Source organism: Globicephala melas, chromosome 3 (assembly GCF_963455315.2).
Source record: "Globicephala melas chromosome 3, mGloMel1.2, whole genome shotgun sequence".
In the NCBI taxonomy this organism is placed as follows: domain Eukaryota; kingdom Metazoa; phylum Chordata; class Mammalia; order Artiodactyla; family Delphinidae; genus Globicephala; species Globicephala melas.
In genome coordinates, this window is record NC_083316.1 from 152,061,041 (window position 1) to 152,087,012 (window position 25,972).

The 25,972-nt window shown below is 58.8% G+C and overlaps 2 protein-coding genes across 6 annotated transcripts; one reads left to right on the top strand and one right to left on the bottom strand.

Annotated features, from left to right (window-relative positions):
* The first annotated feature begins 81 nt into the window (after positions 1 to 81).
* On the top strand, positions 82 to 9,076 carry PRR7 (proline rich 7, synaptic). 4 transcript variants are annotated; one of them, XM_030846870.2, is made up of 3 exons: positions 82 to 234; positions 7,718 to 8,371; positions 8,595 to 9,076. In XM_030846870.2, the coding sequence occupies exons 2-3, from the start codon at positions 7,960 to 7,962 to the stop codon at positions 8,990 to 8,992; spliced, it is 810 nt and encodes a 269-aa protein (XP_030702730.1). In that variant the 5' UTR covers positions 82 to 234; positions 7,718 to 7,959; the 3' UTR covers positions 8,993 to 9,076. The 4 variants fall into 4 exon arrangements, with proteins under 4 accessions (XP_030702730.1, XP_060152670.1, XP_030702734.1 ...); XM_060296687.1 differs by lacking the exon at positions 82 to 234 and adding an exon at positions 317 to 7,248; XM_030846874.2 differs by lacking the exon at positions 82 to 234 and adding an exon at positions 317 to 3,007.
* Positions 9,077 to 9,833: 757 nt separating this feature from the next.
* On the bottom strand, positions 9,834 to 23,711 carry DBN1 (drebrin 1). 2 transcript variants are annotated; one of them, XM_030846868.3, is made up of 15 exons: positions 23,473 to 23,711; positions 18,884 to 18,939; positions 18,192 to 18,304; positions 17,937 to 18,011; positions 17,711 to 17,857; positions 17,494 to 17,571; positions 17,105 to 17,256; positions 16,956 to 17,019; positions 13,654 to 13,713; positions 13,442 to 13,565; positions 12,520 to 12,657; positions 12,006 to 12,176; positions 10,942 to 11,621; positions 10,527 to 10,629; positions 9,834 to 10,348 (listed from the first exon to the last, which is right to left on the bottom strand). In XM_030846868.3, the coding sequence occupies exons 1-15, from the start codon at positions 23,556 to 23,558 to the stop codon at positions 10,278 to 10,280; spliced, it is 2,118 nt and encodes a 705-aa protein (XP_030702728.2). In that variant the 5' UTR covers positions 23,559 to 23,711; the 3' UTR covers positions 9,834 to 10,277. The 2 variants fall into 2 exon arrangements, with proteins under 2 accessions (XP_030702728.2, XP_030702723.2); XM_030846863.2 differs by lacking the exon at positions 12,520 to 12,657 and having other exon boundaries at positions 23,473 to 23,696.
* Positions 23,712 to 25,972: the final 2,261 nt, after the last annotated feature.

Genomic DNA, 25,972 nt, shown 5'->3' on the forward strand with positions numbered 1-25,972 from the left:
GGGGTGGGGGCCCTCTGCCGGCGGCCGCGCGCGCGCACGCCGGGCTCGGTACGCGCCGTGTACGCGCCCGTGCGCGCGCCCCGCGGCTCCAGCCCAGCTCTCGGAGCCGCCTTCGCTGCCACAGTCCGTTCCCTGGGGCCGCCGCCGCCTCCCCCGGGTCGCGGGCTCTGTCCGCGGGGCCCGTGCCGCTCGCCCCGAGCCAGGAGGACGAGCTCGAGGAGGATGCCTGGGCCCGTGAGTACCGCGGTGGCGGGCCGGTCGGGTCCGGAGCGCGGGCGGAAGATGATCCCGGGGCTAAGCCCCTCCCCGCGGGCGGCTCCGCGCCCTGGCCCCGGGTCGCCGCCCCGGACCCCCGCCCCGGCCGGCCCCTCCCCCAGCCCACACCGGAGGAAGGGAGGGAGGCAGGGAGAGAGAGGGAAGGCGCCAGTGAGCCAAGAAGCGGGAGCAGGGCGCAAGCCGCCGCCGGTTCGCTTGGAAACGGTTGCCACAGCAACCGGGTTGCGCTCCCCGGCAACGCGGCTGCAGGGCGGCGACCCCCTATCCCCGCCCCCACGAGGGGCCGAAGCCCCGGGGGACTCTCCCTCTCGCGGTGGGGGGAACTTCGACCCTCTGGCCCGTCTGGGTGTTCCTGCCTCCACAGCCGTCGAGGGTGGGGGTGGGGGGCGAGCGGCCCCGTGGGCAGGAGCTGGCTCCCACGTGGCTGCAGTCGTCGCAGCAGGGCTCCTGGGGTGGCAGCAAACGTGGGGGCGGGCCAGCCCCTGGGCCAGCCACGGGAGGAGGAGGCATGGGTCCGGGGTCTGTGCCCGTCATCCCAAACCCAAACCCCACCACCACCACCCCCCGCCAGCGAAATGGCCTGACCCGAGTTGAGTGCCCCAAAGGTGATGGTCCCTACCAGGGGAGATGAAAGACGCTCGCATCCCTCCTCCTCACGGCCAGAGCATGTGCCAAACCGTGGCTTGGGCCCGCGGTGGGTCTCTGCTCCTCTTCTCAAGCCACCATTCTCCGGGAAGGGGTGGAAGGAGCGTGGGCAGTAGCAGAGGAAAGGACACTGCTGACCCAGGGAAGCTGAATCCCAGGCCAAATAGAAGCACCCGACCCCCTGTCTGGATCACAAGTGTCCCTTTCTTGTCTGAGCACAAAGCCCAGACTGTGCTGGGTGGCATGCAGGTTGGCCGGCAGGCAGGCCAGCGCCACATGGAGATGTCCTATCTTCCAGGGGAGCTCCTCTGAGAGGAGAATGGCCGCTGAGTCAGAGGAAATGACCTCTGGCTCCCCTCCCAACCTCCCCTCAGTGGATAGCTTGCTGGGGGAGAGAAATGGCCCTCCTGCCATCTCTCCCGGGCCTGACTCAGCAGATGCCAGCCCCAACCGCAGGCCTTGGACCCAACATCCCAGTGACCACAACCACCCTTGGGTTTCCTTTCCCATCCAGGGAGGTCTCCTGGGTACCAGAGGTGACCATTACCTGGGCATGTGAGGCCTTGACATAGATGCCCTTAGATGGGTGGTATCCTAAGTCAGGCCTGAGTCTCCCACAGGCAGGAGTGCCTTTGGAATTACTCACAGGCTCCTTTCATTCTGTTCCTGCTGTGTGAGACCTGTGCTGAGCACTCTGCATCCATGATCTCCTAGTCCTTACAACATTGTGCAAGGTAAGTTTATTATCCCCATTTTAGAGATGATGACTCCAAGGCTCAGGGAGGTAAAATGACTTGCCCAAGGTTGCACAACTAATAAGTGGTGGAGCTAGGTTTCCAGTGCAGGTTTCTCTGCTGGCATGGCGCCTCTTTGCTATGGTATTGCTACATACTATCTCTTGTGAGCCAGGCAGAAAAGAACTGTAGAGCCTTCTAGAGGAGCATTCTTAACCTTCTTCTGCATTCCTCCAGTGAGGAAATTCCCTATGTCTTTTAGGCCTTGGCACACCTTTCCTTCTTCCAGCAAAATCAGCCAGATTCTTGCCCCCAGATGCTCTGTAGGACCGTGCTATGGCTGGGTTGCCTCCTTTCCTCCCTCCTTCCATTTTCTCTCTCTGAGGGAAGCTGAGCAGTGAGGGCTACCTCAGTCCCCTGGGAAACCCCCAAGGCCCTATTCCTTGGTTTGTGGGCTCTGTGGCCTGGTCAGCTTGCAGCCCTGGCTGTAGCAGAAGGAATTTAGCAATGATGGGCCCATGCACTGCTGGCCCCTGTGGGTGCTCAGTCTAGCTCAGGGGTTAGAAACCCAAATGCCTCCAAGGCCCAGGTGGACTAGGGCACTAATCAGCTGCAGTCTGTGTCACCATCTGAGAATGTGGACTTGGTATGACAAGGTTGTCCAGTTTTCAAGTTGACCCAGAAATGTATGTAAAATCTCCTGGTTTTTAAATCTTGGCAACTAATCATATTTTTAAAAAATGATTATGGGCCAACAAAACATGTCCATGAACTGTGTCAAGGCTGAGAGTCACAAGGCTGAGATCTCTAGTCCAAGGGAAAGTGATGGCAATTTTTGCTAGACCATCTCCAGGCTTGTGTAGATGTAGTTCCATGGGCCAGTTTCCACAGTTGAGCCTCTTGAGGCTGCAAGGTGCTGGCATTTGGTTTGTCAAGTGCAGCTGTATATGCTGGTGTATTTTCACATCCCCCATCAGTTCTGCTCCTACCTTGGCACTGCCAGGCAGGTCTCATCGTCTCTGTCATACAGGTGAAGAAACTTCAGCTCAGGCGTGGGAATAGCTGGGATGGGATTACACAGCCTGGGCAGGGTATAAGCAGGATTTGAACCCAGGGCTCCCTGCTCAGTGCTCTGCGTGTTCACCAGGCTGCCCCTCAAAAGAGGGTACAATCACCTCCGCTCCCCCCCCCCACAACCCCCGAGGTGTGGCCAACTCCCTTGGAGGGGCAGATCTGAGTACAGTAGACACCAACCCACTAGGGCCCCAATCTCTGTTGTCCTGTTTGCAGTTTCGCAAGCCCTGGGTTCCTGGCATTGTGCTGAGGTTGGATCACAGAGATGCTGCCTGCAGGTGAGGGTGTCAAGCCAGTACCTTGGCCTCGCTGGAAATGAGGTTCTGGCCAGCTCCGCGCCTGGCCGACTGTGGCAGCTGGGACAGTTGCCATCATCTCTCTCTGGTTTCAGTTCATTTGTCTTGGTGTGGGAGGAGTGTAAAAATGTCACCAATGCCTCCCTAAAATGGCCTTCCTGCCAGGACAGTGGGCTTTACAGTCCCCTGGATTTCATAAGCCCACAGGCTATGTGGGCCTGTACTGGCCCCAGCTCCCTGCCTGTAGAGTGGGGATGGCAGCAGCTCCCTCCTCGCTGAGGTAATGAATCTAGAGAGGTTAGCAGGGGGCTTGGCACGTGCAGGGCACGCAGGACAGGTGAGCGGTCACCTTTCCTACCCCACCCTCATTCCACACACCATACTCTCCTCCTTCTCTCCTCTGTCCCCCGGCCTGAATGCCTATTCCTTCACTTGACCAGCAACTCTGGTGTCACATCCACGGCTTCCCCTTGTAACCCAGAGCCCCTGTTGCCTGGGATTCCTTCTTTCCACTCCAGAGCCCCTGGTACACATCTCCACGTAGACTTTTCCTTTTATTCACATAGACGTATGCATCCTCAGCTTGCTTACAAACCTCCCTGTGAGGGCTGAGAGCTGCTTTCTCAGTGACATTTTGGTGAATGGCCAACATTTCCCAGGAATGAACTAGATGCAGACCTAGCTCTTGAGGTATTCCTTGTCAGACAGCTAAAAGACCAAACAGGTAACTGGACACCTCCAGTTACTCCTTCAACAAGTGGTTTTTGAGCTACCGTATGCCAGATGATCAAGGCAGATGTAGCCCTCGTGTTGGACACAGGCCACTACAGAACACTGTGATTGATATCGTTGGACTTCTCATCCAGCCCTGCAGGGTGAGGTAGCTGGAGGCTGACACGTCCAGGGAGGTAACAGGTGAGGCTGAGGAGCACGCGCTGGGGTGAGAGCAGCGAGGCTGTGTAGCAGCTGGGTTCAGGAGCAGGCCAGGGGGAAATGGACAGTGTGGAGAGTGGCAGGCCAGGCAGAAGCACAGCGTGGAAGTAGAGAGAGTGGTGGCAAGCACGGTAATGGGGGCCCAGGTGAGAGATGACAGTGACCTGACCCAGCCAGCTGCGGTGGGGGGACAAAAGGAAGTGGACAGATGAAGACACACTATACTGAGGGTTAAAAACAACAGGATTTGGCAGATGGTGAAAACGGTGGGCCCTTTGCTGAGATAAAAGAGCCAGCAGCAGATCTTTGGGGTCTAAGGTTAGGGGGCCGGGGTTCTCCATACAGAGGAGTAATGTGGGAGGTGCCCACAGCAGTGCACCAGGCCCTAGAGTAAGAGATCTGTGTGACCTTGGGGGTCATTTAATCTCTCTGAGCCAAGTGTTCTCATCTGTCAAATGGGCAGAATGCTCACCTAGTTTATAGGGTGACTGAGAACTCTCTGTGGCATCCAGCCCGGGGGCACACACCTCTGCACCCCCAGCTCTGAAACTGTGGACAGCAGTGCTCATGTTTGTTGGGCATCTCCAAGCCCTTTGTATTGATTAGCTCACTCTTCTCCACGGCCACTGACGAGGAAACTGAGACAACATGTCACCCTCCAGCTCTCACTCCCATCCCCTGCTGTGCTCCCAGTGAGTGTGTGGCCTAAGAAAACCCTACAAAATGATATACTCACAAACTCCACAAATAAACCAAGATGGAATCCTGAAAAACGTCCAAATAACCCGCAAAAAGGTAAGAAAAGAGAATAAGGAAACAGAAAACAAATCATAAAACGGCAGACTTAAGGATGAGTCTGGCCAAAGGCTCCGCTCCCAGCACACAGTTGGAGTTGGTATTTACTAGGGACCAGGCATGCGTTTGAAGGGGATGGGGAAGGTGAGTGGCTGTGAGCAAGAGGCAGGGTCTGAGTTTGAAGGGCGCCCCAGACCCAGACAGGAGCATGCACAGGTGTGAAGGGATAAAGGAACAGCCCTTTGGAAAGGCTTTGAGAAGCTTGGCTTGGTCAGGAAGAGCACTTGGAAAAGCCTGAATTAATTCCTTGACATTTATATATTGGGCAACTACTGTGGATTAGATGAGATATTACTGAGCAACTCCTATGGACCAGCCCTGTGTGGGGGTCAGAGGGCCAGCTCAGCTGTGAGACCTTAAGCAGACTTCCTCTCTCAGACCCACAGAGGCCAAGTCTGTAAAATTCAGCAATAGTTCCTGCCTCTCAGCTGGAGTTTAGCTAAATTAGAAATAAAAATACCCACCAAGGCTTGTCTACTGTGTGTCAGGCCTTGTTCTGGGCCCCTTCCACACAGAATCTTATGTGATCTTCAACACTGCCTTCTCACTGGGGGTCATGCCCATTTGATAGATGAGACAGGCTGAGAGGCGACAGTGGCACCCAGTGGGTCTTGGGTGTGGCCTGTCCCAATCCTCCTAATGCCCAGCGAGCTGAGCTGGACCCCTCAGGGCACAGTCCCTGTCCTTTGTTCCTTGTTAACCCTAGAGCTGCCATTCCATCTCTCCTTCACCCTGTAGCCTTTCCCACTGTTGGGCTGAGGACTGGTTGCCAGAAGCACCAAGTTTTGGTGGGAAGGAGTAGGAAGGCGCGTTTTGGCTACAGGCTGGCCAGCCTGGCCAGTGTCCCCACGACTGCCAAATCTCCTGTACTGAGTGCTCACGTGCATTTATTTACATCTCACTCATCACTTAGGGGAAAGTGTTTCAACACAGACTTTGGATTCACACTCAGGCTAAATCCTAGCTCTTCCCTTTATTAGCTGTGTGACCCAGGGCAAGTCACTTCCTTCTCTAAGACTGTCTCATCCATCAAATGGGCATGACCCCCAGTGAGAAGGTGGTGTTGAAGATTGCATTAGATTACTCTGCATGGAAGGGGCCTAGAATGAGGCTTCACACAGTAGACAATCCTTGGCAGGTATTTTTATTTCTAATTCAGCTAAACTCCATCACCTCCAGCCCCAGAAGTGCTTTCCTGACCCAGAGCTGTTCCTACTTTGCAGGCCAAGGAGCCCCCTAGTTAGGGCCAGCTTCCTCAGAGCACTCCTGAAAATTCCTGTGGGCTCAGGAAAAGGAGAATAACAGATTTAATTAACTCCCAGTGACTGGCAGCATCGTGTTTTTATCTGGGCTGCGTCACCATGGCAGCCTCATGGTGGGGTTGTCGAGGGGGCGGGTGGAGCTATTGTTCCTGCCATTGTGTGTTCTGGAACACAGGCCCAGGAGAAAGGGACTGGCACGGGCACCAATGGCACATGGCACAAAGCAGTCACGGAGTCAGAAAGGAGCCATCTGGGGGAGAAGTGTGGGGTGGCCTGTGTGGCCTGGCTTCCCCCCAGCTTGCTCTCAGACCAGTCTAAGTCAACTTAATGTGGGGTCCCCAGCTTGGGGCTCAGGCTCACTGTGGCCCCCAGAGCTGAATGCATGTGTGCCTTGGTTGGGCATGCTGAGGATGGGGGGTCCATGGGGCTCCTGGAAGAGACCCACAAAGTAGCTCAAGCAGCAGCACTTTCCCACCCCAGGCTAGGGTTTTGTGGCCAGGCTTGGGTTCAAATTATGGAACCGTCAACTGCCATCCACACAGCTAATTGTGTAAAATCTGTAAAACAGGAATAATTTGTTACCCCAAAGGGTTGTATGGGAAAGCCCCTGGGTATAAGGCAGTCAGGAAGGGGTCATTCCTGTTCTGAGGGGGTGGTGAACAGTCGCCTGTCCCTCCTCAGTTAGGGCTCCCTCCTACATACCTCTTAGGATGCAAGGTTCCCCTCTCAACCCTGGCTGTGGAGAGGAAATGGAACTAGAGGTGCCCATCTGGAGTGATGTGGAACCAGGTGGTACCGATTACTTGAGCTAATTTTCCTACCCTCTGCAGAGAGGGAAAGGAATTGGGGGAAGAGACATGGCGGCCTGGAGCTAGAAGGGCCGGGCCAAGTGGGGCTGCGCATGGGTAGGAGGCTGAGGAAGCGGAGACGGAGCTGGGATTCAGCGAGCGGAGGCGCCTAGAGTAAAGGAAAAGAGGGAACGGCCCACGCTCGGCGGCGCGTTGGGCTCAGACAAAGGCTGGTAGCACGCAGTAGCCGCGGGAACCACCCGCCCGATCGCCCCCTACAAGAGCTGAGACAAGCAGGAAGCCGCGGTGCGGTCCGGAATGTTACACGCTTTGGACATCCAGGGTTGGGAGCGGATACAAGGCCTAGGGCGCCCGGGGCTGCCAGGTGTGTATGCATAGGGCTGAAGCTGGGCACCGGCGGGCTGCTTGTGGGGCCTAGGAGGTGGACCACCTTTTCTCCGCCGCAAAACAACTGCGCCATGGCTCCCCTTCGGCGCCCTGGGAGTCTGCCTATGGGCCTCTCGAGCCCTTTCGGAGCTGGGGTACCCTGCACCCCGGGGATGCAGATGGCGAACTCCGTTCGCAGAGGTCGAACCTGGCATTCGCGCGCCCCCTGCTGGCCTGCCTGGAGTCACCTCGGCTGGGAGGCGGCGGCGGCCGGGTCTCAGATACGGGAAAGCCCTACGGGGGAAACCTCTGAGCGTGACGTCATCCAGGTGACGTCATCGGGCCCCCGCGGAGTGCGGAGGTTCCGTGGAGGAGGCTTCCCCGGGATTGCGCAGGGCACCGGCGCGGGCAGGGAAGTCGTCCGGGGCTACAGCACGCCTTCACCGCGCCCTGTGTCTGTCCCACAGGTCCTGCGCGGCCCCGGGTGAGGCCCGCCAGCGTGCCTGTCGGCGCCATGGGAAGGAGCGGGCGCCGCTGCTGCTGCCCCCTGCGTGCGCGCGCACGACTTGAACCCAGCTGCGGGCAGCCCCCGGCCGCGGGTCCCCGAGTGACGCTGGAGGCATCTGGGAGCTTGGCGCGGGCCCGGGGCCACGTCGAGGAGCCCATTGTCCAGTGAAGCAGCCGAGGACCCGCCGCCCGCGCCGCAGCCATGGTTATGTCCCAGGGCACCTACACGTTCCTCACGTGCTTTGCCGGTTTCTGGCTCATCTGGGGTCTCATCGTCCTACTCTGCTGCTTCTGCAGCTTCCTGCGCCGCCGCCTCAAACGGCGCCAGGAGGAGCGGCTGCGTGAGCAGAATCTGCGCGCGCTTGAGCTGGAGCCCCTTGAGCTCGAGGGCAGCCAGGCCGGGAGCCCCCCCGGCCTGGCGCCCCCGCCACCACCTCACCGCGGCCGTCTCGAGGCGCCGGCGCACGCCCACCAGCACGTGCACGTGCACCCGATGCTGCACCACGGGCCCGCGCAGCCGCACGCGCACCCGCACGCACACCACCACGCGCTTCCGCACCCACCGCCGCAGCACCTATCAGTACCGCCGCGGCCGTGGAGCTACCCGCGCCAAGGTAAGTACCGACCTCCGCCAGAGGGCAGCCTGGGTCACTAGGGTGGGCGAGGCCTCGTCAGGGGGCGGGCTCGCTGCTTACCCGCGGGGCTTCCACAGGACAGCCTCCTTGAGAAGCTAGGAGGAGGGAGCGGGCTGGGTCTGGGGTTGGCGGCTGGCCAAGGCCTCTGCGGGAGGCTGAGGACGGAGAGCCTCACGTCCTCGGACCGCTTCCCACTTCGCAGCGGAATCGGACACGTCCAAACCACCGTGCTACGAAGAGGCGGTGCTGATGGCCGAGCCGCCGCCGCCCTACAGCGAGGTGCTCACGGACACGCGCGGCCTGTATCGGAAGATTGTCACGCCCTTTCTGAGCCGCCGCGACAGCGCGGAGAAACAGGAGCAGCCACCGCCCAGCTACAAGCCGCTCTTCCTGGACCGGGGCTACACGTCGGCGCTGCACCTGCCCAGTGCCCCGCGGCCCGCGCCGCCCTGCCCTGCGCTCTGCCTGCAGGCGGACCGCAGCCGTCGGGTCTTCCCCAGCTGGACCGACTCAGAGCTCAGCAGCCGAGAGCCACTGGAGCACGGAGCTTGGCGCCTGCCGGTCTCCATCCCCTTGTTCGGGAGGACTACAGCCGTATAGAGGGCGCCCGGCGTCCCGGGCCCCACCCGCGGACTCCTGGCCTGATTGCGGGGCTTTTTAAACGCTTCCCTTGGACTGCGGAGGTGGGGGTGGGGGGCGGGGCGGGAGGGAGGGATTTCTTACCCCGTTTGTTACATTTTGAGGATAATAAAGGTGTGTGATCTGGTTTGGTACAAGCGGAGGGGGCACCCACTGCTTGCACCCAAGGTTCTGGCGGCCAGGTGTGCCCGGCCTTATCGGGACCGAACCTTGTTGCGCCTTTCAGCTACAAACCGGCCTGAGGGTGTAGAACTAAACCTGAGGTCTGCCTGCTTCAAACCACTGGCCGGTTCCCCAGGGAGCCTCATACCCCACCTTCCTTGCCCTTGAGGTCTTGGCGAGGGCGCCCCCTGCTGCCTTGGAAGTGGGAAGAGTTGGGAATGGGGTCGTGGCAGGCAGTCCACCCCAGATCAGCCCCTGGAGGCCCGGAGCAGCAGGCCCGAAGGGATCTGGATTTCTTTATTAACAGACATGAGCACGACCTGTTACAGAAGTTTGTGCTTTCCAAAAAACAGTTACTGAACGTGAAAAAGGAACCCAAGCAAAGAGGGAGGAGATGGAAAGGGGCCACCCATAGCCCTGACCTGAATCACGCCTAGGGCCTCCAGCCTGGGACCTGCCCAGCAGGAGGGGGCAGGAAAGGGCCAGGAAGCTGAGAGGCCCCAGCTGGGCCTGCTACTTCCTTCGGACCAGGTTGGGAGGGGTCAAGAGAAGGGGGGAGGGGGGCGGGTCCCAGGGAACCAGAGCCCACGAGCCATTTATTGCCATGTTTTAAAATTCGTGCAAAATATCTGAAGCCCTGGACAGAGAATACAAAGTGATATTTTTCCAAGAAACAGAAAACTAGGAAAAGAGGTGGGGGGAACATTTTCCCACCAGAACTTCCCCCCACGCCAGGCCCCAAGCAGGGTGAGGCCTCCACCCCGGCCAGCTGAGTGAGCAGGGAGGACTAAGAGCTACAATCTGGACCGGGTGGGAAGGGGGTGGAATTTGCAACAGCATCTCAACTACCAACGGGAGGAAAACCAGTCAACTGTACAAGTCTCCTATCAACTTTAAAAAAGAGAGAAAAGCTGTAAAAGTAGGGCCCTGTGGGTAGGGAAGCGGCCAAGTCCCCGGCCAGGGCCGGAATCCAGAGTGGGTGCCAGGCGGAGCTGCTGCAAGTGCAGGCACTGCGGGCCGTCTGGCCAGAGGCCAGCGCAGGTGGGCGGCCTTGGCGAGGGCAGCCTGAGGGCAAGCATCACCGCTAGTCGCCACCCTCGAAGCCCTCCTCCTCTTCTGGTACCGGGTCTGCATCCCAGCAGGTGATGTCGATTTCTATGGTGTAGGGAAGGGAGGGGAGTTAAGGAGATGGCCCAGCAGATCCATGCCTGTGTCCCTCCCAACCCTGGGGAGCTGTGCCAGCTGTGTGGGGGGGGGAGGGGGGCACTGCCTGTCCACACTTGAACACAGCACCGCCACCCAAATTCTTCTCCATCACCCATCCCAGTACTACCTGGAGGCTTGTTGTAGAACATAGGAGGTGGAGCCTTTGCACACAGCTCTTCCGATTGGGCAAACTCCTCCTCCTGTGATTGGCTGAAATACCCCTCACTGGCCTGTAGGAGAAAAGGTCCATGTCACTGGGTCCCACCCAGCAGGACTAGGGCTGACCTACCAGGCCTGAGCACGTTTCCCCTGCAACCAGCGATTCTATCAGCGGTTGCCAGGCAAACACAGATGCCCGCCTTGGGAATAAAAGCAGAGCTGGCCCAGGGAGGGGGAATGAAATACAGCTTCCCCCCCACCCCCGAACAATGTGGGTCACAGAGAAAGGGGGCAGGGTACTGCTGCAAGCCTAAGGAAGGCAGGGTCAGCCCCCTGCTCCAGCCCTGACCACTTCCCCTCCCATTAGGCAGCCCCAGCCCCACCTGGGTCCCCTCCTTCTGGGTGGTCTCGCCATTGGTCAGCAGCTGGGGCTCTGGCTCCAGCTCCGGCTCCGGCTCCTGATCCAGCTCCTCTAGAGCTGAGGGCAGAGTTGGAGCCTGGGGGGCAGCCAGGGGCTCCCCTTCTACTTCCTCCCCTGGGTCACAGAAGGTGGCTGGTGGCTCAGGCAGCTCATCAAAATTGAGAAGGTTGGCACTGCCTTCACCAGCCGGCGGCAGTGGCTCCTGAGCCACCTCGTCCAGCAGGGGCACTTCTGCCAGAGTGACTTCGGCACCTGAGGGTGGTGTGGGGGCCCTAGGCTCAGCCTGGGGTACGGAGGCCCCTTCCCCATTGCCAGGCCATAGGTCAATGAGGCTGGCAGTGGCAGGGGTGACGGTGTTGGCAACACTGGTGTCAGCAGCGGCAGCGTCGGTTTCAATGGCATCAGCTGCTGGGGTGTCAGCTGCAGAGGCTCCAGCCATGGCAGGCTCTAGAGAGGCAGCCAGGACTGCCTGCTCTGTAGACGCCATGAACATCAAGTCCTCTGTGGGGCTGCCTTGGCCCTGGGGAGGCTCTGGTGCCTGAGGGGACTCCTCCAGGGGGCTGGCCCAGGCCTGAGGGTCTGCTGCTCTGGCTTCCTTGCTGGTCTCTTCACTATCCAGGCCGGGGCTGGGTTCCTGGGTCTCTGTCAAAGCACAGATGGAGGAGACATGTGATCAGCTCCCAGGAAAGGATGCAGGCCCTGGGCAGGCACCCTACAGTACCCTGCCCACCCACTGAGGAGTCCAGGAAAGAAGGCCTCCACTAAGACTTCCATGCAGAGTGCCTTCTAGCACCCACTGGTCCCCACTGCCCCTTTACCTAGTGTCTTTCAACCTCTCAGCAGCCCTGGGAGGAACGCGCAATCCCCACTCCAGGGAGACACTGAGGTTCAGAGAGGGCAGGTCTGACCAGGGCTCCTCGCTGCCCCAGCCACTTCCAGGGCAGTACAGTCTGGCCCAGATCCCTGGGGGGTTGTTACCATGGCCATTTGGCGTTCCCAGCCCAGGGGCTAGGGTCGTTCACACACCTTGGGCTGCTGGGGGTGGTGGTGGCAGTGGTGGAGGCTGCGAGGACGTGACCTCATCCAGGGCCCGCTCGATCTGCTCAGTGACAGGGGTAGAGGCCATGCTGGAGTCAGATGGGCTCCGGGCAGGGATGGGGGTAGGCACCATCCTCCGGTGGCTGTCCAGGTGGCTGCCTGTGGAACAAAAACCCCTAGGCTGGTCAGTAAGGGCCAGGGAGCCAGGTGGAACCAGGATTGTCCACCTTGGGGCCTGACCAGCCCCTCCTCTCTAGAGTCTGGGTCGGGGCTGGGAGCTCCCCAGGCCCCCCAGGGGCCAGACCACAGCTCCAGACCCTATAAGCCAGGCCCCTAAGGGCCAGTGTCCCTTCAGGGCCAGGGGAAAGAGGCAGGCGGTACCTGCTCTGGGGACAAACACCAGAGGTCAGCAGTCAGGCTGGGGGAGTGAGGGCAGGGGGGCTGCTGGGAAGCGGGGGGCCCTCCTTACCCCCCCCACGGAGGCCTGGGGTCTGCTACCTACATGGGAGGGAGGAAGAGAGGTTTGGGGTGCGGTGACAGGTGATATAGGGAAAGGGAGTCCGTGGAGGGGAGGAGGAGGAAGAGGAGGAGGAGGAAGGCCCACTGTCCGATGCCTTTATGAAAGGGCAGTACGGACGACCTGCCAAGAGAGACAGACAGAGAGAGAGACAGAGGACAAGAGAGGATCAGTCTCCCCCACCCCCACCCCGAGGCCTCATCCACCCCCAAGCTGGCCCTGGATGTCCAAGCTGCCTTCAGCCAGGGCGCACATTCAGCCAGGCTGGGCCAGAGCCTCAAGCCAACAGATGACTCCACCACACCAGCCACACACAGCAAAGAGCCTGATACGCCACAGTGCAACCAGCCTCAGGGCAGCCCACGCCTCGGAACAGCCTGCCCCACCCCTCGGATCAGCCTGCCCCACCCCTGGAACCCTAGCCCAGAGCCAAGCACACAGAAGGGGCAAACAGACCAGCAGACGGGGAGCGGAAGGGGGCTTCAAGGAGAGGTGGAAGCTGCACAAGGAGAATCCAAACAGGGAACCCTGGGTACAGGCTCCAGGCTGCTCAAACTCAGGACCAGGGAAAGAGCCCACTCCCCATGCACCCACAGGCCTTCAGATAAGACCTAGTTCAACCCCAGCAGGGCTACTCCTTGAAGCCAGGGGGATGCCTTAGCCCTTGTGTGAAATGCCCAGATGGCTCGAGCACAGCCCATTGCTCAGCCCAGGCCCAACACTGACCCTGCCCGAGCCCTTCTCAGCCCTGCCACCTGGAGGTGGCGGGTGGAAGCACACTCAATGACTGGCCTTGCCTTCTCCAAGGGGTCCTTGGGCAAGGTTTCCCTTCCAAGAAAGGTCCCAAAGAGGCTCAAGGCCAAAACCTGAGGAGTGGGGATTGGGTGGGGGTGGGAGCTGGGACTACCTGGTCGGTGGTTGAAGGGTGAGGGCACATCACAGCTGCCTGCGGAGGCCGATGCAACTCTTTCCTGCTGCTTAAAGAACTCCCGTGGGTTATCAGGTCGCTGGGCAATAATGGCTGCTGCCTCCTGGGGGCACATGGAAAGGGTCAGGCCAGGCGGGGCCCGACTGAGGCAGCCCTACCAAACTCAGATGTCTGGTCCCCCTGGCTCTCACCTCTACCTCCGATTCTGACTTCTTCATCTGGGTCTCTTCCTCCTCATCCCGCTGGTCACCCTGGAAACCAAAAGGGAAAGTGTTCTGAGCACCCCACTCCCACAAGAGCTCTTGGCTTTCTTACAGCCCCTATGTTTCCTCCACTATCTGGAACCACTTTCACGACCCAGTCACACAGCACCTTCTATCTGCAAGGTCCTCAGCCACCTCATCTCCAGTCCAGACAGGCCCCTGGGCACCCCAGGACACCCAGGAGCACTCCCTGATTTGCAGCTAACTTTTCTCGAACCTCCTACCCCAGCACCTAGCCAACCACACTCCATCACTGCTGCGTGGATCTTGGTATCACGACTGAGGTTTCTTCATTAGTCCCCTGCCTCCTTGTTCTCTTTCCCCCCATTTCTTCTCTACAAACCTGAAAGGATCTTTTCAAAATGTTAATTAGTCGCCATCACTTAAAAATCAGGTTTTCTTACTGAGATCAGGGTCTCCAGTTTCTCTTGAAATGCCAGAAGCCCTGGCAACACAGGCCAGCGTGTCCCAAAGCAGCCATCGACTAGAGCTGCACTGTAGCAGCCCACAGGGTGTGTGTTGTCCAGTTCACCACAGTCCCCACCACTCCCTACTGCCCTTCACATGCCCACTTCACTCGCTGTTTTGAGATTGCAACCACAGGAATAAAGGTAGATGGGGCCCCTTTGCTTGGCCCATGTTCCCTTCTCCCTGCCTGATCTAGTCCATCACCTCTCACAACGCTCCCCTCCCACCCTGACTCGCCCACACCCTGTGAGATGTAGGCATAAAGTCCTCAGCATGATGTAGTTGCAGTTCCTGGAACATGCATACAACTTCCCACCTCCGTGCCTTGGCATGGGAGACGAATATCTCTCCCCAAGTACCCGACCCCCACCCCAGGTCCAGCTCTTCCTGCTTCCGGCCTCAGCTTGGGCACTGCCTCCTTGGGAAGGGGTCCCTGGCCTATTCAGGTCATTTCCTTCCCTGGGTCCCCATGAGGTGTTCCAGGCATACACCACAGATTACACTGCGTCATAATTTCCTGTTTCTGGATCATCTCCCCACCCTCTGTGTGTAATACAGGATAAGAACTCACTTATGTGTGTGAGTGGCCAGCCCAAGGTTCAGTTCATACCTGTTTCCTCAGTTGAACTCATCACACCAAAAGCCTCAAGAGGGTTGTCACCCCAACTGCCACTTTGTGTCTTCCAGAATGAAGTCTAAACTCCTCCTCTGACCTTGCTCTCTCCTCCCAAATTTCCCAGCGGGCTCCAGTCATTGGGGAAGGCTCCTTGCCTTCCCCCCAAAATGTACATCCCACCAGCCTTTGCTGTTACGCTGCCCCTGCCTAGTATAACCTTGCTAGGTTCCTCTGCCTTGTTCAAAAAAAGGACCAGAGGCAGCTTACCACAAAAACCTTAACTACATAACACTGTGAAAAAAACACTGAAACAAATTAGAGCTTGGGGTTGGAGAGAGACATCAATGCACTAACCATAAAGGTCAATAGCATTGCTATGCCTGAGCATCTTCAGATAAATGGAAGCTCCCCGGCATCCCAGGCAAAAAGGGAACTCACATAAGGAATGCAATTCTTATCAGAAGAGAGAAAGCAGAATAGCTCCTTAAGCCAATATAAAGCACTTCTAAATTCCAAAGTTTCTCATGTGGGAATTCCCTCAGAGGACCTGAAGTTGCAGGGTAACCACAGTGACCTGCTAAAACACCTACTGTCACTGTCACATGAGCCACACTTGAAGGGCCAGATGAGACTATAAAATAATGATGTGACACTGTAAGCCTTTGCCTGAAACACTGGTAATTGGTGAAGATGAGCAATCAGTTCAGTGGGTTCACTATACTATTCTTTCTACTTTTGTGTACGTATGTGAAATTTTCCATAAAAATAAGCTTTTTCGAAAAGAAGTTGCTCTGAATGGATGAACAAAATCTGGTATACATATACAGTGGAATATTAACAGCTTTCAAAAGAAAAGACATTCTGACACATGGATAAACCTTGAAGATGTTATGCTAAATGAAATAAGCCAGTCACAAAAGGTAAAATAACGGCGTGATTCCATTCATACAAGGTACTTTGAGTAGTCACATTCTTAAACACAGAAAGCAGAAAGCAGTTGCCAGGGGCTGGGGGAGGGGGCAGTGGGGAGTTAGTGTTTAATGGGTACAGAGATTCAGTATGGGAAGATGAAGAAAATTCCGGAGATAAACAGTGGTGATGGCTGTACAATATAAATACACTTAACACCACGGAACTGTACACTGAAAAATGGTAAAGATGGTACGTTTTATGTTATGTACACTTTGCCACAATTAAAAATAAACTAATTAATCAATTAATTGTAAAAAAGCCTTGTTCATCTTGTTCTCCACCATGTTTCTCACACTGGCACATGGCAGGTGGCAAGGGTTTGCTGAATGAATGAGGCTGCAGCTTACTAACCACACGTCCTCTCCACCCCCAGGGGCTAACGTGAGTGGAATGACCTATGACAGCCATTAATGCCAGTGCCGGCAGGGCTGTCCTGCCAGCTCCCTCCCAGCCTCCTGTGGGTGTGACCTTGGAGTCTGTCTGAGTCCCCATGGCCCAACGGCTACCCAACACAGTCCCAGTCCAGATGACTACTGCCCACCTCCTGTCCTAAACTCTACCATGCTCAGCTTTGAATGATCTTAACTATTTCTCAAGTATAAAATTCAATTCAAAGCATGAAGATTTGACTCCACTGTGATTTTGAAGGGGTCAATCATGATGACCCTACGGGCCATCCCAGTGTTTGGAGGTTCAGCCAGCACCCCTGGAACAAGTACCTGTTCTCAAAGAGACACTACACACACTTGTATGTAGATGCTCAGAACTCCAGCCCAGATCCATTCAATGGCTCTGCAGTATTCTTGCCGTGGGGACCAGGCCTCGAGCCCCATATAAGTGCAGGAAGCATGTCTAATCCACCTCGAGCCCCTCAGGCCCTGCTGGGCGGGGGCAGGAGGAGCCTGGTCAGTGAGGGTCTGGGTCAAGGTAGATTTTCTCTTTCGGTCTAGAGTATTAGCTTCTCCAAGGAGGTCTCTTTCCACAGCCAGGGAACAGAGCCTCACATGATCGGGTACCAGGCCTGACACTGCATGCTACCCCATGCCCATGCAGCGGTACCCAGAATGCCCAGCACTGTCCCCAAGACACTTACTCCCCACGCAAGAGGCGCAGGAACACGAGGACCATCCTCGCTTCCCTGGGCAGGAGACAGGAACCCCGACTAAGAACTTACAAAGATAGACTGCTCCTTCAACCGCCTCTTGGCCTCCTCTGCTTCTAAAGTCTGTTGTTTCCTCCTGGAATGAGAGGTGCAGGCAAGCCTTCAGGATGGGCCCACGTGGGGCCCACGGCCCAGCACCCCGGGGGCGGGGCGGGGCGCACCTGTGCTCCTCGATCTGCTGCTCCCGCTCCCGGTAGCGCCGCTCCCGCTCCTCCTGCTCCTGCCGCTCCTGCTCCATCCGCTCTTGCTCAAACCGGAGTCTCTCATCCAGAGCCTTCTTCCGCTCCTCCTCCTTCCTCAGCTCTTCCTCCTTCTGCAGCACCCCGTGCCAAGGCAGTGCAGGCCCTGAGCCTGGGGCCCGCCCCAGCCCTCCAGCCCATCCCCAACCCAGGGTTCTGAGAACTCAGGGGCTCGCTCTTTCAGTAGGGGAAGCACGTAGGATGGCCCATGCTGTGCAAGGGAGGCCCTTAGGGAGAGAAGGCAAAGCTACCCCATGGGGTTAGGACAGGGAGTGGCAGCTCAGCCTGCAGGCCGGGGTCAGGGTCCACACCTTGGCCTGCTCCCAGAACTGCTCGCGGTTAATCCGCTTCATCTCCACAGCTGCGTCGGTCTTCTGATAGGTGGTGCCCTGCAGAGTCAAGCGGCCTGGCGTGAGCGCAGCCCACAGGCCGAGTGCTCAGGAGCCCCCACACGCAAAGGGTGAGGACTGAGAGGAACCGGACGGCGGAGCCCTGGGCAGGGCCAGCCTGCCCGGGGCGCACACTGACCACCGGCTCGGCGTTCTCATCCTCACGCAGCCGCAGTCGGTGCAGCACGGGGCTGGAAAGCCGTGCCAGCCCGTTGGAGAGCCGCTGCCCGATGGCGCCCGCATCTATGTCTTCCACACTGCTGGCGTTCACGATCACATCAACGCCCTGCAGCAGGAAGAAGGCGTGTTCAGGCGGCAGGGCTCCCTCCCATCACCGCCCCCATAAGCCCTGACCCTGCTCGCACCTGGAAGAACTCGGCCACCTTAGCCACGTGGCTGGCACAAGCACATTTGCGGGCATCAGGCACATCTTCGCCAACCTGCAAAGTACCCAGCGAAAGGGGGTGTCGGGAAAGGACAAGAGTTGGCGGCAGGCTGAGGCCCAGGGCTCTCTTCCCGGGACTAGTGGGGTTCTCTCCAGCAGTGTCAGTGAGTGGAGTGGGATGGAGGATAACCGTTCTTGGGCCTTCGGCTCCCTTCCCCAGCCCATAGCTGCATACCCAGTTGATGAGCACGTATTTCGGCAGAGCAGCCTGGGAGTCCTTGACGCTGCAGAAGCCATACATCACCTTCTGGTTCTCAAAGTGGCCAGAGAGCTCCTGCAAGCCCCCATCTGGGGGAATCAGGAGGGTGTCAGGCGCCATCTCCTGAATCCCTCCCCCACAAAGGGCCTGGAACCCAAAGCAAAGACTCTTCTTGTGGGCTCTGCAGGCACCGCCACAGATCTGGAAGTCCCAGAGTTCTGTGTTGGTGTGAAAGAGGCAGCAGGCAGGTGTGAGCTTTGCCTCTGAATCCCCCAGGACCTTGGGGAAGAACTGAGGAAGTGTTCTTCACACATCAAGTCTCACGCGGGGCTGGCACCCACTGAGGTAAAATAAAACCTTTTAGGGCTCTCAAGAAAGTGGGGTGATCTGGGCCATCCCTGCCAGGCCCATTCCCGTCTAGCTGTGTGACTTCGGGCAAGTCACTCTCCCTCTCTGAGGCTCAGTCTTCTCATAATCAAACAGGAAACAAGTCTCCCTCCCTCCCCACCCTGGGGATCTTAGGGATAACCACAGGAAGGACACTTGGCCAGACAAGTGTGGGTCTGCTGGATGAAGGCAGCGAGGTGGCCTGGAGCCAGGCGGGTGGGGAAGAAAACAACCGGAGGGGCGAGCGGAGAGGAAGGCAAAGGAATGGCTGGAATTCTTACCTCCTGACGCTGCAAGCTTGAGGTCATCTGAGCCATCCTCATATGTGTACAGAGCCCTGGGGAGAGGGAGGGGTGGCTGGGAGAACTGGCAGGGCCCAGGCAGCCAATTTTGGGTGGAGACGGCTCTCGGGGATAGGAGGGATACAGAGGGGGCAGGACAGGAGGGGGGTTCCAGCCCAGCACTTAAGCCTTGTCACCACGACAACAATGGCTAAGCACCATTTCAGGCTGGAACCCAGTGGGGGACAGTCTGGGATCTGTTGGAGGGAGGCCTGGGTCAGGTGGGGAGCAGGCAGTGGGGAAGAAATCGCTGCCCAGTCGCTTGCTTCCAGTGAGCCAGTGTGTTGCGTCCTCGGAGCCCTGGCCCTAGCAGCCTGCAACTCAGCCAGCGGTGTGAGATGGAGATTCCAAGGCGACGGTTCCTTGGTTACCGTTCCCTGGCTACCGCTCCTCATCCCCATTGGCCGTTGCCAGGAACCTACCTGGCGCGTGCCTCGGTACCCACTGCCCCTCCCCCCACACCGAGGGGGATGGGGAGAGAGAACCTGGTGCTGTTCAGCTCTGGGCATCCCCTGGTAACTATGGCAACCCAGCAATTGGCACGCGACTGGCCCACCCCAGCTGCATTCTCCTGAACACAAAGGACCCCAAGGGGACACGCCCTCAGTCTCAATCTCAGTCTCTCTGCAATGGGGATGAGGTCACCATGGTCACTCCTGCCTGGACTCTGGCCCCTGGGTGAATGTGCTCTCCTGGCCTTCCAGCCCTAGGCCTCCTCCGCCCTAGCTGAGGCTCTGGCCTCTTGGGACTGCTGGCCTTGCCTTCCCTCTCAGCTTTGGCAGAAAGCTGACCTAGCAGCCTTCCTCCTTCCTCCTCCTCCCTAGTTTTTTCTTCACAGGTAGCAGTGGCACAGCATCCATTTCACAGAAGGGAAGACAGAGATAGCTCCTCCCCAGGACCCACTTGGAGGACAGGCTTGGGGCCAGGAATAAAGGTCATGTACCGGAGGTGCAGGAGGCTCAGCCCCTCCCCCAAGCTCCCCTTTCCTTACTGCCAAGGTAGGGGGCTAGGAGGGGAGGAAGCAGGAGCATCAGGGAGATGCAGAAGAGAAAGCGAGCAGGGAGAGGAGGCAGACAGAGAAGACAAGAGAAGGGAGGGAAGTGAAGGGATAAAGAGAAAATGAAGGAGCAAGGGAAATGGGAGGGAAGGAAAGAGGGAGGAGAGAAGAGGGAGGAAGGGAGAGAGGGAGGAGGGTGGAGGGCGGAGCAAGGAGGGAGCAGGGAGGGCCTGGTCCAGGCCCAGCCCCATGAGGTCAGCACAAGTCACTGCCAGAGCCAAATGGGCCCCCAGCCCCCTGCTTCTCGGGATCCCTCCCTCCTGAAAGGGACACAGGTGGGCTGTGGGGCCGGGAGCTCCTGGTCCAACTGTTGCCCAGGCTACAGTCCTGGCAGCTGCTTCTCAACACAGCTGTCCCACCACCTGTCTGGCTGCCCTAAACCCACCACTGGGAACAAAAGGCCCTTAGAGAAGCAGGGTCTTCCCTTCTCCATTCCGCAGATGAGAAACTGAGGCAGAACTCCAAGACCCTGGTTCCCAGACACTGCTCTGGCCATCACACCTCCCTGGGGTGACTTGTCAGCCTCTCCTAGGCTCTCTGAGGGACCCTGGCTCCTCCCAGGAACCTGCCCCTTCCATTCTTTACTCCTTGCCTACCCACCTGCAGCCACCTTTCCTGCTGCAGCCCTGGCCCTTACCTGGTGGAAACCATAGCTAAGTTCAAAGGTTTCAGCAGGCCTTCAACCCTGAGCTCCGCCCACCTGCCTTTCTAGCCAGACCTCCGTATCCATACCATACACTCGGGTCACATTGGATGGCTCCCTGATTCCCAGCACAGTTCTGGATATTTCCCAACCTGGAGCCTCTGCATATGTGGTTCCCTTCACAGGGAGGCCAGACCTGTTTCTCCACCCATGCCCATCCCTGACTGAAATCTCTCAGGGACCCAATGCCAGCTCCCATGAAGCCCTGCCCTGCACCTCCCCAAAGCGCTTACCACACTCCAGCAGGGACAGGAAGAGGCACCTGAGCCTGCCCCAGATCTCACTAGACCACCAGTGCTTCTCAAACACATTCGAGGTGGCCTGAGCCTTGGGTGGGTGGGAGCTGGTGAAACTGCAAGGAATCAGGATGGAGGGGGGCAGGAATCTACACCACCTCCAACCCCTGGAGACAGACACTGTCCTGAACTATAAGCTTCGTGAAGGTGGGACCATCTCGGCCAGAGAAAGTGGACTGGGGTGAGGTGGGAGCTGAATGTAGCAGCTCCAGGGAGATCCTGGGGTCAGCTGAGGATGGGGGGCTCAGGGCATGTGGATTCTTCAGGACAATCACACTCTCAGGATATCAGAACTGGAAGGGCCTTGGGTATCCCAGGTATGGTTGAGCCCAATCCCCTTTTCCTCTTTTCAAGAGGACCAGAGAGGAGCAGAGACTTGGTGTGGCTATGTATAGCGAGTCGGATCACATCCAGGACAACACTAGTTCTTTTCACTACACAGTCTGACTTCCTGGGTCCCCTGCTGCCAGCATCAGGGCAGCGGTCCATTTCAGAGTGAGCCACCTAGGAGTGAACTCCCCCACCCCTACTCCCCACTCAGAGGCAAGGTAAGGGAGGGAAGTGCCAAGCCCCGTTTGCCCAGACAGCAATTTTACCCAAGACGCCCTCCTCCAGCCTCTGAGTACAGGGTCTGCCCCTGAGTCTTGAGACTCCACTGTACCCCTGGTTCTGTGCTAGGTGCTGGGGGCCCTCATGTCCCCTTCTGCAGGTTGATCCTCACATCCTTTCTACCAAATGTTTATCTGGGCCCTTGGGAGTAAGCAAATGTATGTATGTATGTGCATGTGTACATCTGTGTGTGTCCCACACACAACGCAGATTGGGGTGGGGGAGGGGTGAGGCACGCCAGTGATGAATAACTCACTTTGGCCACATGGATGCTGCTGGGTGGTGGGAGCCCAGGCCTCTGCTGAGCAGGATGTGGGCCAGCAGTGGCTGTGGGAGCTCTGCCTTTGGGAAGGTAGGGGTAAACGGGGTGGTGGCAGGCAGCACCCCCGGACTGGAGGGCAAGGGTTCCAAGGTGGGCTGTGCCTCTCTCCAGGCATGGCCCATATCCCAAGGCCAGCTCCTCCACCAGGCCAAGCCGGCCACTTGCCCTGAACTCCTCCCATGATCTCAGTCCCCATGGGGCAGGGCTGGGACAACCGATGGGCCGCTTGCCCGCTTAGCCTGTGCTGGCCTCTCCTATGACTGACCCGCAGGACACGAGAGCTTGCTTGTCTCCCGCGTCCATCCCTCCAGGCCTGGCCGCCCGCCAGTGCTGCAGTACTGTGGCATGGATGCCTGGCCATCTTGTCCCCTCCTCCAGCCCCCAGGTCAGTGTCCTCCCAGCATGAGGGTGAGGCCATCCCAAGTGAGGTCCCTCAGACCTGCCTTCACTTTGTGTTTCCTGCCTGCCAAGGGGAGAAGAGCCCTAGGGAACAGAATGGGCATCTGCCCCAGGAGAAGAGTATCTTGGAAGGATGATGATTCCTGAATGGGGCAGTGTGAAACCCCCTGGCTTTCCTGCCACCCTGGGGACTCCAGTCCCAGAGCAGGTGGTCCAACCCCTCCCACAGCCTAGGGGGAGACAACAGCTGGGGAGGGAGGAGAGGGCAGCCCAGCTCCTCCCCCACAGAGGAGCTGAGAGCCCCTTGCCCCTGGGCCACCGGGCTAGGGGCTCAGTGGATCCACTCACCCCCTCATCCTTCTCTGGGAACTCCCGGCAGAGTGGTGCGCCTGGGGGCTTCCTCCCAGGGACCCCACCTGGCTCCCTAGGCAGGCAGTTCAGTTCCTTTGGCATGTCCCAGCCCAGCTGCCTACTCCCTGCAATCCCCTTGGCATCGAGGAGAGCACTTATCCTTGCCTCCTCCTCGACCCCTCAGGGGAACAGGAGTCACTTGGCGGTGGCCCTGTGGCAATGAACGTCTTTCCATCACACCCCAACTCCGAGAGGCCCCCCGGTGGGCGGGGCGCCCCGGCCCCCAGCCCGTCTGCTCCTCCCCCGCCCTAGCTTTCCTTTGTGCTGTGGCCGGGGCCGGGTTCGGCCGGGTAGGCTGCGCTGGCTCTGCTAGCTCGGTCCCTGCCCCGTCCTCGCCCGCTCAAAGGTGGCAAAGGTGCCCTTGGCCGCCCATGCACACCTGTCCGCCCGGCCCGAGGCAAAGGGGAGGGGGCGGGCGATGGGCTTCCACAAGGCCGGGAGGCCCCGGGCCACACATCTGGACCCTGCGTCTCTCCAGCCCGCGTCCGGCCACCGTTCCCACCGCGCGGCTGGGGCCGCCTCCGGGCGCTTGGGGCCCGCCGGTGCCCCGCCTGGCCCGGCCCGGCCCCTCCCCCGGCGCGCACAAAAGCAGCCCCTCCCTGGCCCTCCCGGGCCGCTGCACCATTTCGGGGTCTCCCCCTCCCTCCCGGCTGCGGGGCGACTGGGCCGGGTGGAAACAAAGGCGCGGCAGCGCGGGGACAAAGGGGCTGGGGGGCGGGGGCGGGGGCTCACCAGTCGGCCGCGCTCTCCTCCCGAATCACCTCCTCGTACGCCGCCAGCAGCTCCAGGCGGTGGCCGCTGAAGCTGACGCCGGCCATGCTGCGGGCCGGACCGAGGCCGAACGGACAGACGCACGGACGGACGGAGAAGGAGGGAGGGAAAGAGGGAGTCGCCGCGCCGCCGCCGCCTCGGAGCCTCTGCAGCGTTGCGAGCCGAGCGAGCCAGCGGCCGGGGGAGGGGAGCCGGCCGGCGGGGGGCGGGGGGCGCTGGCTCCGCCCGGCTCGCTCACTCCGCGCGCTCGGTCCTAGCGCCGCCCCGACCCGGCCGGGGGGAGGCCCGCCCCCCCTTCCCGGCCTGCCCCGGGGCGCCCCCACGCCCCTCGCCGTCAGTCCCTGCACCCCGCGCCCGGGCGGGTATACCCATCTGCACGGGTCCATTCTTCCCGTGTCCCAAATTCTCACCTGTGGTGTCCCCAGCCACAAACCTAGCCCCGTCCCCACCTCTCCAATCCCTATCCAGGCCCAGCTTCATCCCTCTCCTTCCCAGCTCCCGGTCCCAATCCCAAATCCACTCCATTCCAATCCGGCCCAGCCCCACTCCGTCCTTAATTTATCTCCACCCAGCTTCACCCCTATCACTGGTCCATCCCAACCTCCAGCCCCAACCCAATTCCCGTGCCAGCCACCCCTGGCCCATCTGCAGCCCATCCCCACCTCTGAAAGGCCCATTCCTAGTCCATCCCCATCACTGTCCACTGCTGTCTTCATCTCCAAATCCAGCCCATTTCTTTCCCCTCCCAGCTCCAGCCCCACTCCCAACCCCATGCTTAGCACACACCCACTACCCATTCATCAGACCCCATCCCTAGCTGCACCCTCCTCTTTCCAACCTACCCTATTCCCATTCTGATCCCTGTTCCCAACCACACCCCTCCATCCCTGCCTCCTAGACCATTCTCAGCTCCTTACCCCAACATTGCCAACCTCTACCCCATCCCTGCCCTACCCTATGCTGAGCACCCCTCCCTTACCAGCTGCCCCCTGAGTCCTCTCAGGTGGGGCTAGACTAGGAGATCCTTTGCCTTCTCTCCCAAGCCTCAGGCCTCCCAGAGGAATCTAACCCCAGACTCTCAGGGCAGGGCTCCTCCAAGGACACTCCAGGGCCAGCTTCCTGTCACCTTAATTTCCCAAAGCTCTGAACACAGAAAACACTGGGGCCTAAGAGGAGTCCCTCGAGAGGAAGTGGACACCACTGCCAGGGCCTCCTGGAGCATCTCTGCTCCTGTCTGAGCTGGAATCCTGAAACCCTCTGCAGCTCTCAGAAGCCTTTACCACCACCTACAAAGCCTCCCACCCCTGTCTTCCCAGAGGAGGTGACAGAACCTGAGCAAACTTTACCTGGTCCAATCTGGGAGGTGGTGGGGCCTCTGAGTTCTGAGTTGGGTAACCAGCTGGGCCAAGAGGAGGAGAGCAGTGTGTGCACTGATCTCCAGCAGTGGGTCCCAGCACTTTGGGGTGGGAAGAACCTCTTAAAACTCAATACATTTCATGGGAACTCTCTGCGTCCACTATGCCCATGGACCCCTGGTTTCTCCACGGCCCCCACTTGGAGCAAGTCCCATGCAGAGTCAGTAGGATTTCCGGGGAGGGAGGAAGACCCCACAGCAGGGCTGAGGGGTGCCTGGGAGCGGTAGGTAGAGGGATCTCCAGCCTCATCCCTTCCTGCTTCCTTTGACTTTTCCCAGCCCAGAATGCCTTTCATCTCCCCATCCCGAAGCCCCCTCCCCAGCCTCCTGCTCACTCAATTTCACATCCAAAAAACAGAAGCCCTACCTGCATGCTCTCCCTTCCTCAAATTCCTACTTCCCCCCAGCCACCTACAAACTCCAGCCACACCCACTCTTACCTCTTTGCCATCTATATTTTTAAACAAACTTAATTTTAGAACAGTTTGAAATTCACAGAAAAATTACAAAGATAGTACAGAGTCCCCATATGCCCCATGCCCAGTTTTCTCTATTTTCAGGGGAGCAAGAAGTTTCCCTGCTCACCCTCCTTGGAGCCTACCCTTCACCCCTCCACATCATTATCATCCTATAATTTGTACATCTGTAGTCTGTCTCCTTCCCGCATTTCCCTGGCACTGCTCTGGCCAAGGTCACCAGAGACCACTAAATTGCCAAGTTCAGTGGCCCTGTTGTAGTCCTCAGTTTCCTCAACCGGTGGGAGCAGGGTGACCAATGATCACTACCTCTTCTGCAAATCTGCCTCCCATCAGCTACCTGCTGCCCCTGAAACCCACACACTCAGCCTTGGTGGGTGGGTGCTGGGTGCCTCCTTGGAGGCCCTCCCACCAGGCTTTCATGTCTACCACTCCCAGCACTGATCACCCTTCAAGTCTCTCCCACTCCTAGATCTCCAGCTCCTCCCTGCCCCTCACCCCCTCAGCACTGGGAGCCTAGTCCAATGGCTTCTGGGTCCCCAGAGTGGAAAAGCCAAGAAAGAGAGAGGAT

Excerpts from the sequence above, each read along its gene's own strand:
- DBN1 (XM_030846868.3), bottom strand. The coding sequence starts at position 23,558 with ATGGCCGGCGTCAGCTTCAGCGGCCACCGCCTGGAGCTGCTGGCGGCG. Across the intron at positions 12,658-13,441 it reads ACCCTTCAACCACCGACCAG|GTCGTCCGTACTGCCCTTTC; the intron begins GTAGTCCCAGCT and ends CTCTCTTGGCAG. Across the intron at positions 12,177-12,519 it reads CCTCTCTTCCTCCCTCCCAT|GCAGCCACCTGGACAGCCAC; the intron begins GTAGGTAGCAGA and ends TTTGTTCCACAG.
- PRR7 (XM_030846870.2), top strand. The coding sequence starts at position 7,960 with ATGGTTATGTCCCAGGGCACCTACACGTTCCTCACGTGCTTTGCCGGT. Across the intron at positions 8,372-8,594 it reads GTGGAGCTACCCGCGCCAAG|CGGAATCGGACACGTCCAAA; the intron begins GTAAGTACCGAC and ends CCCACTTCGCAG.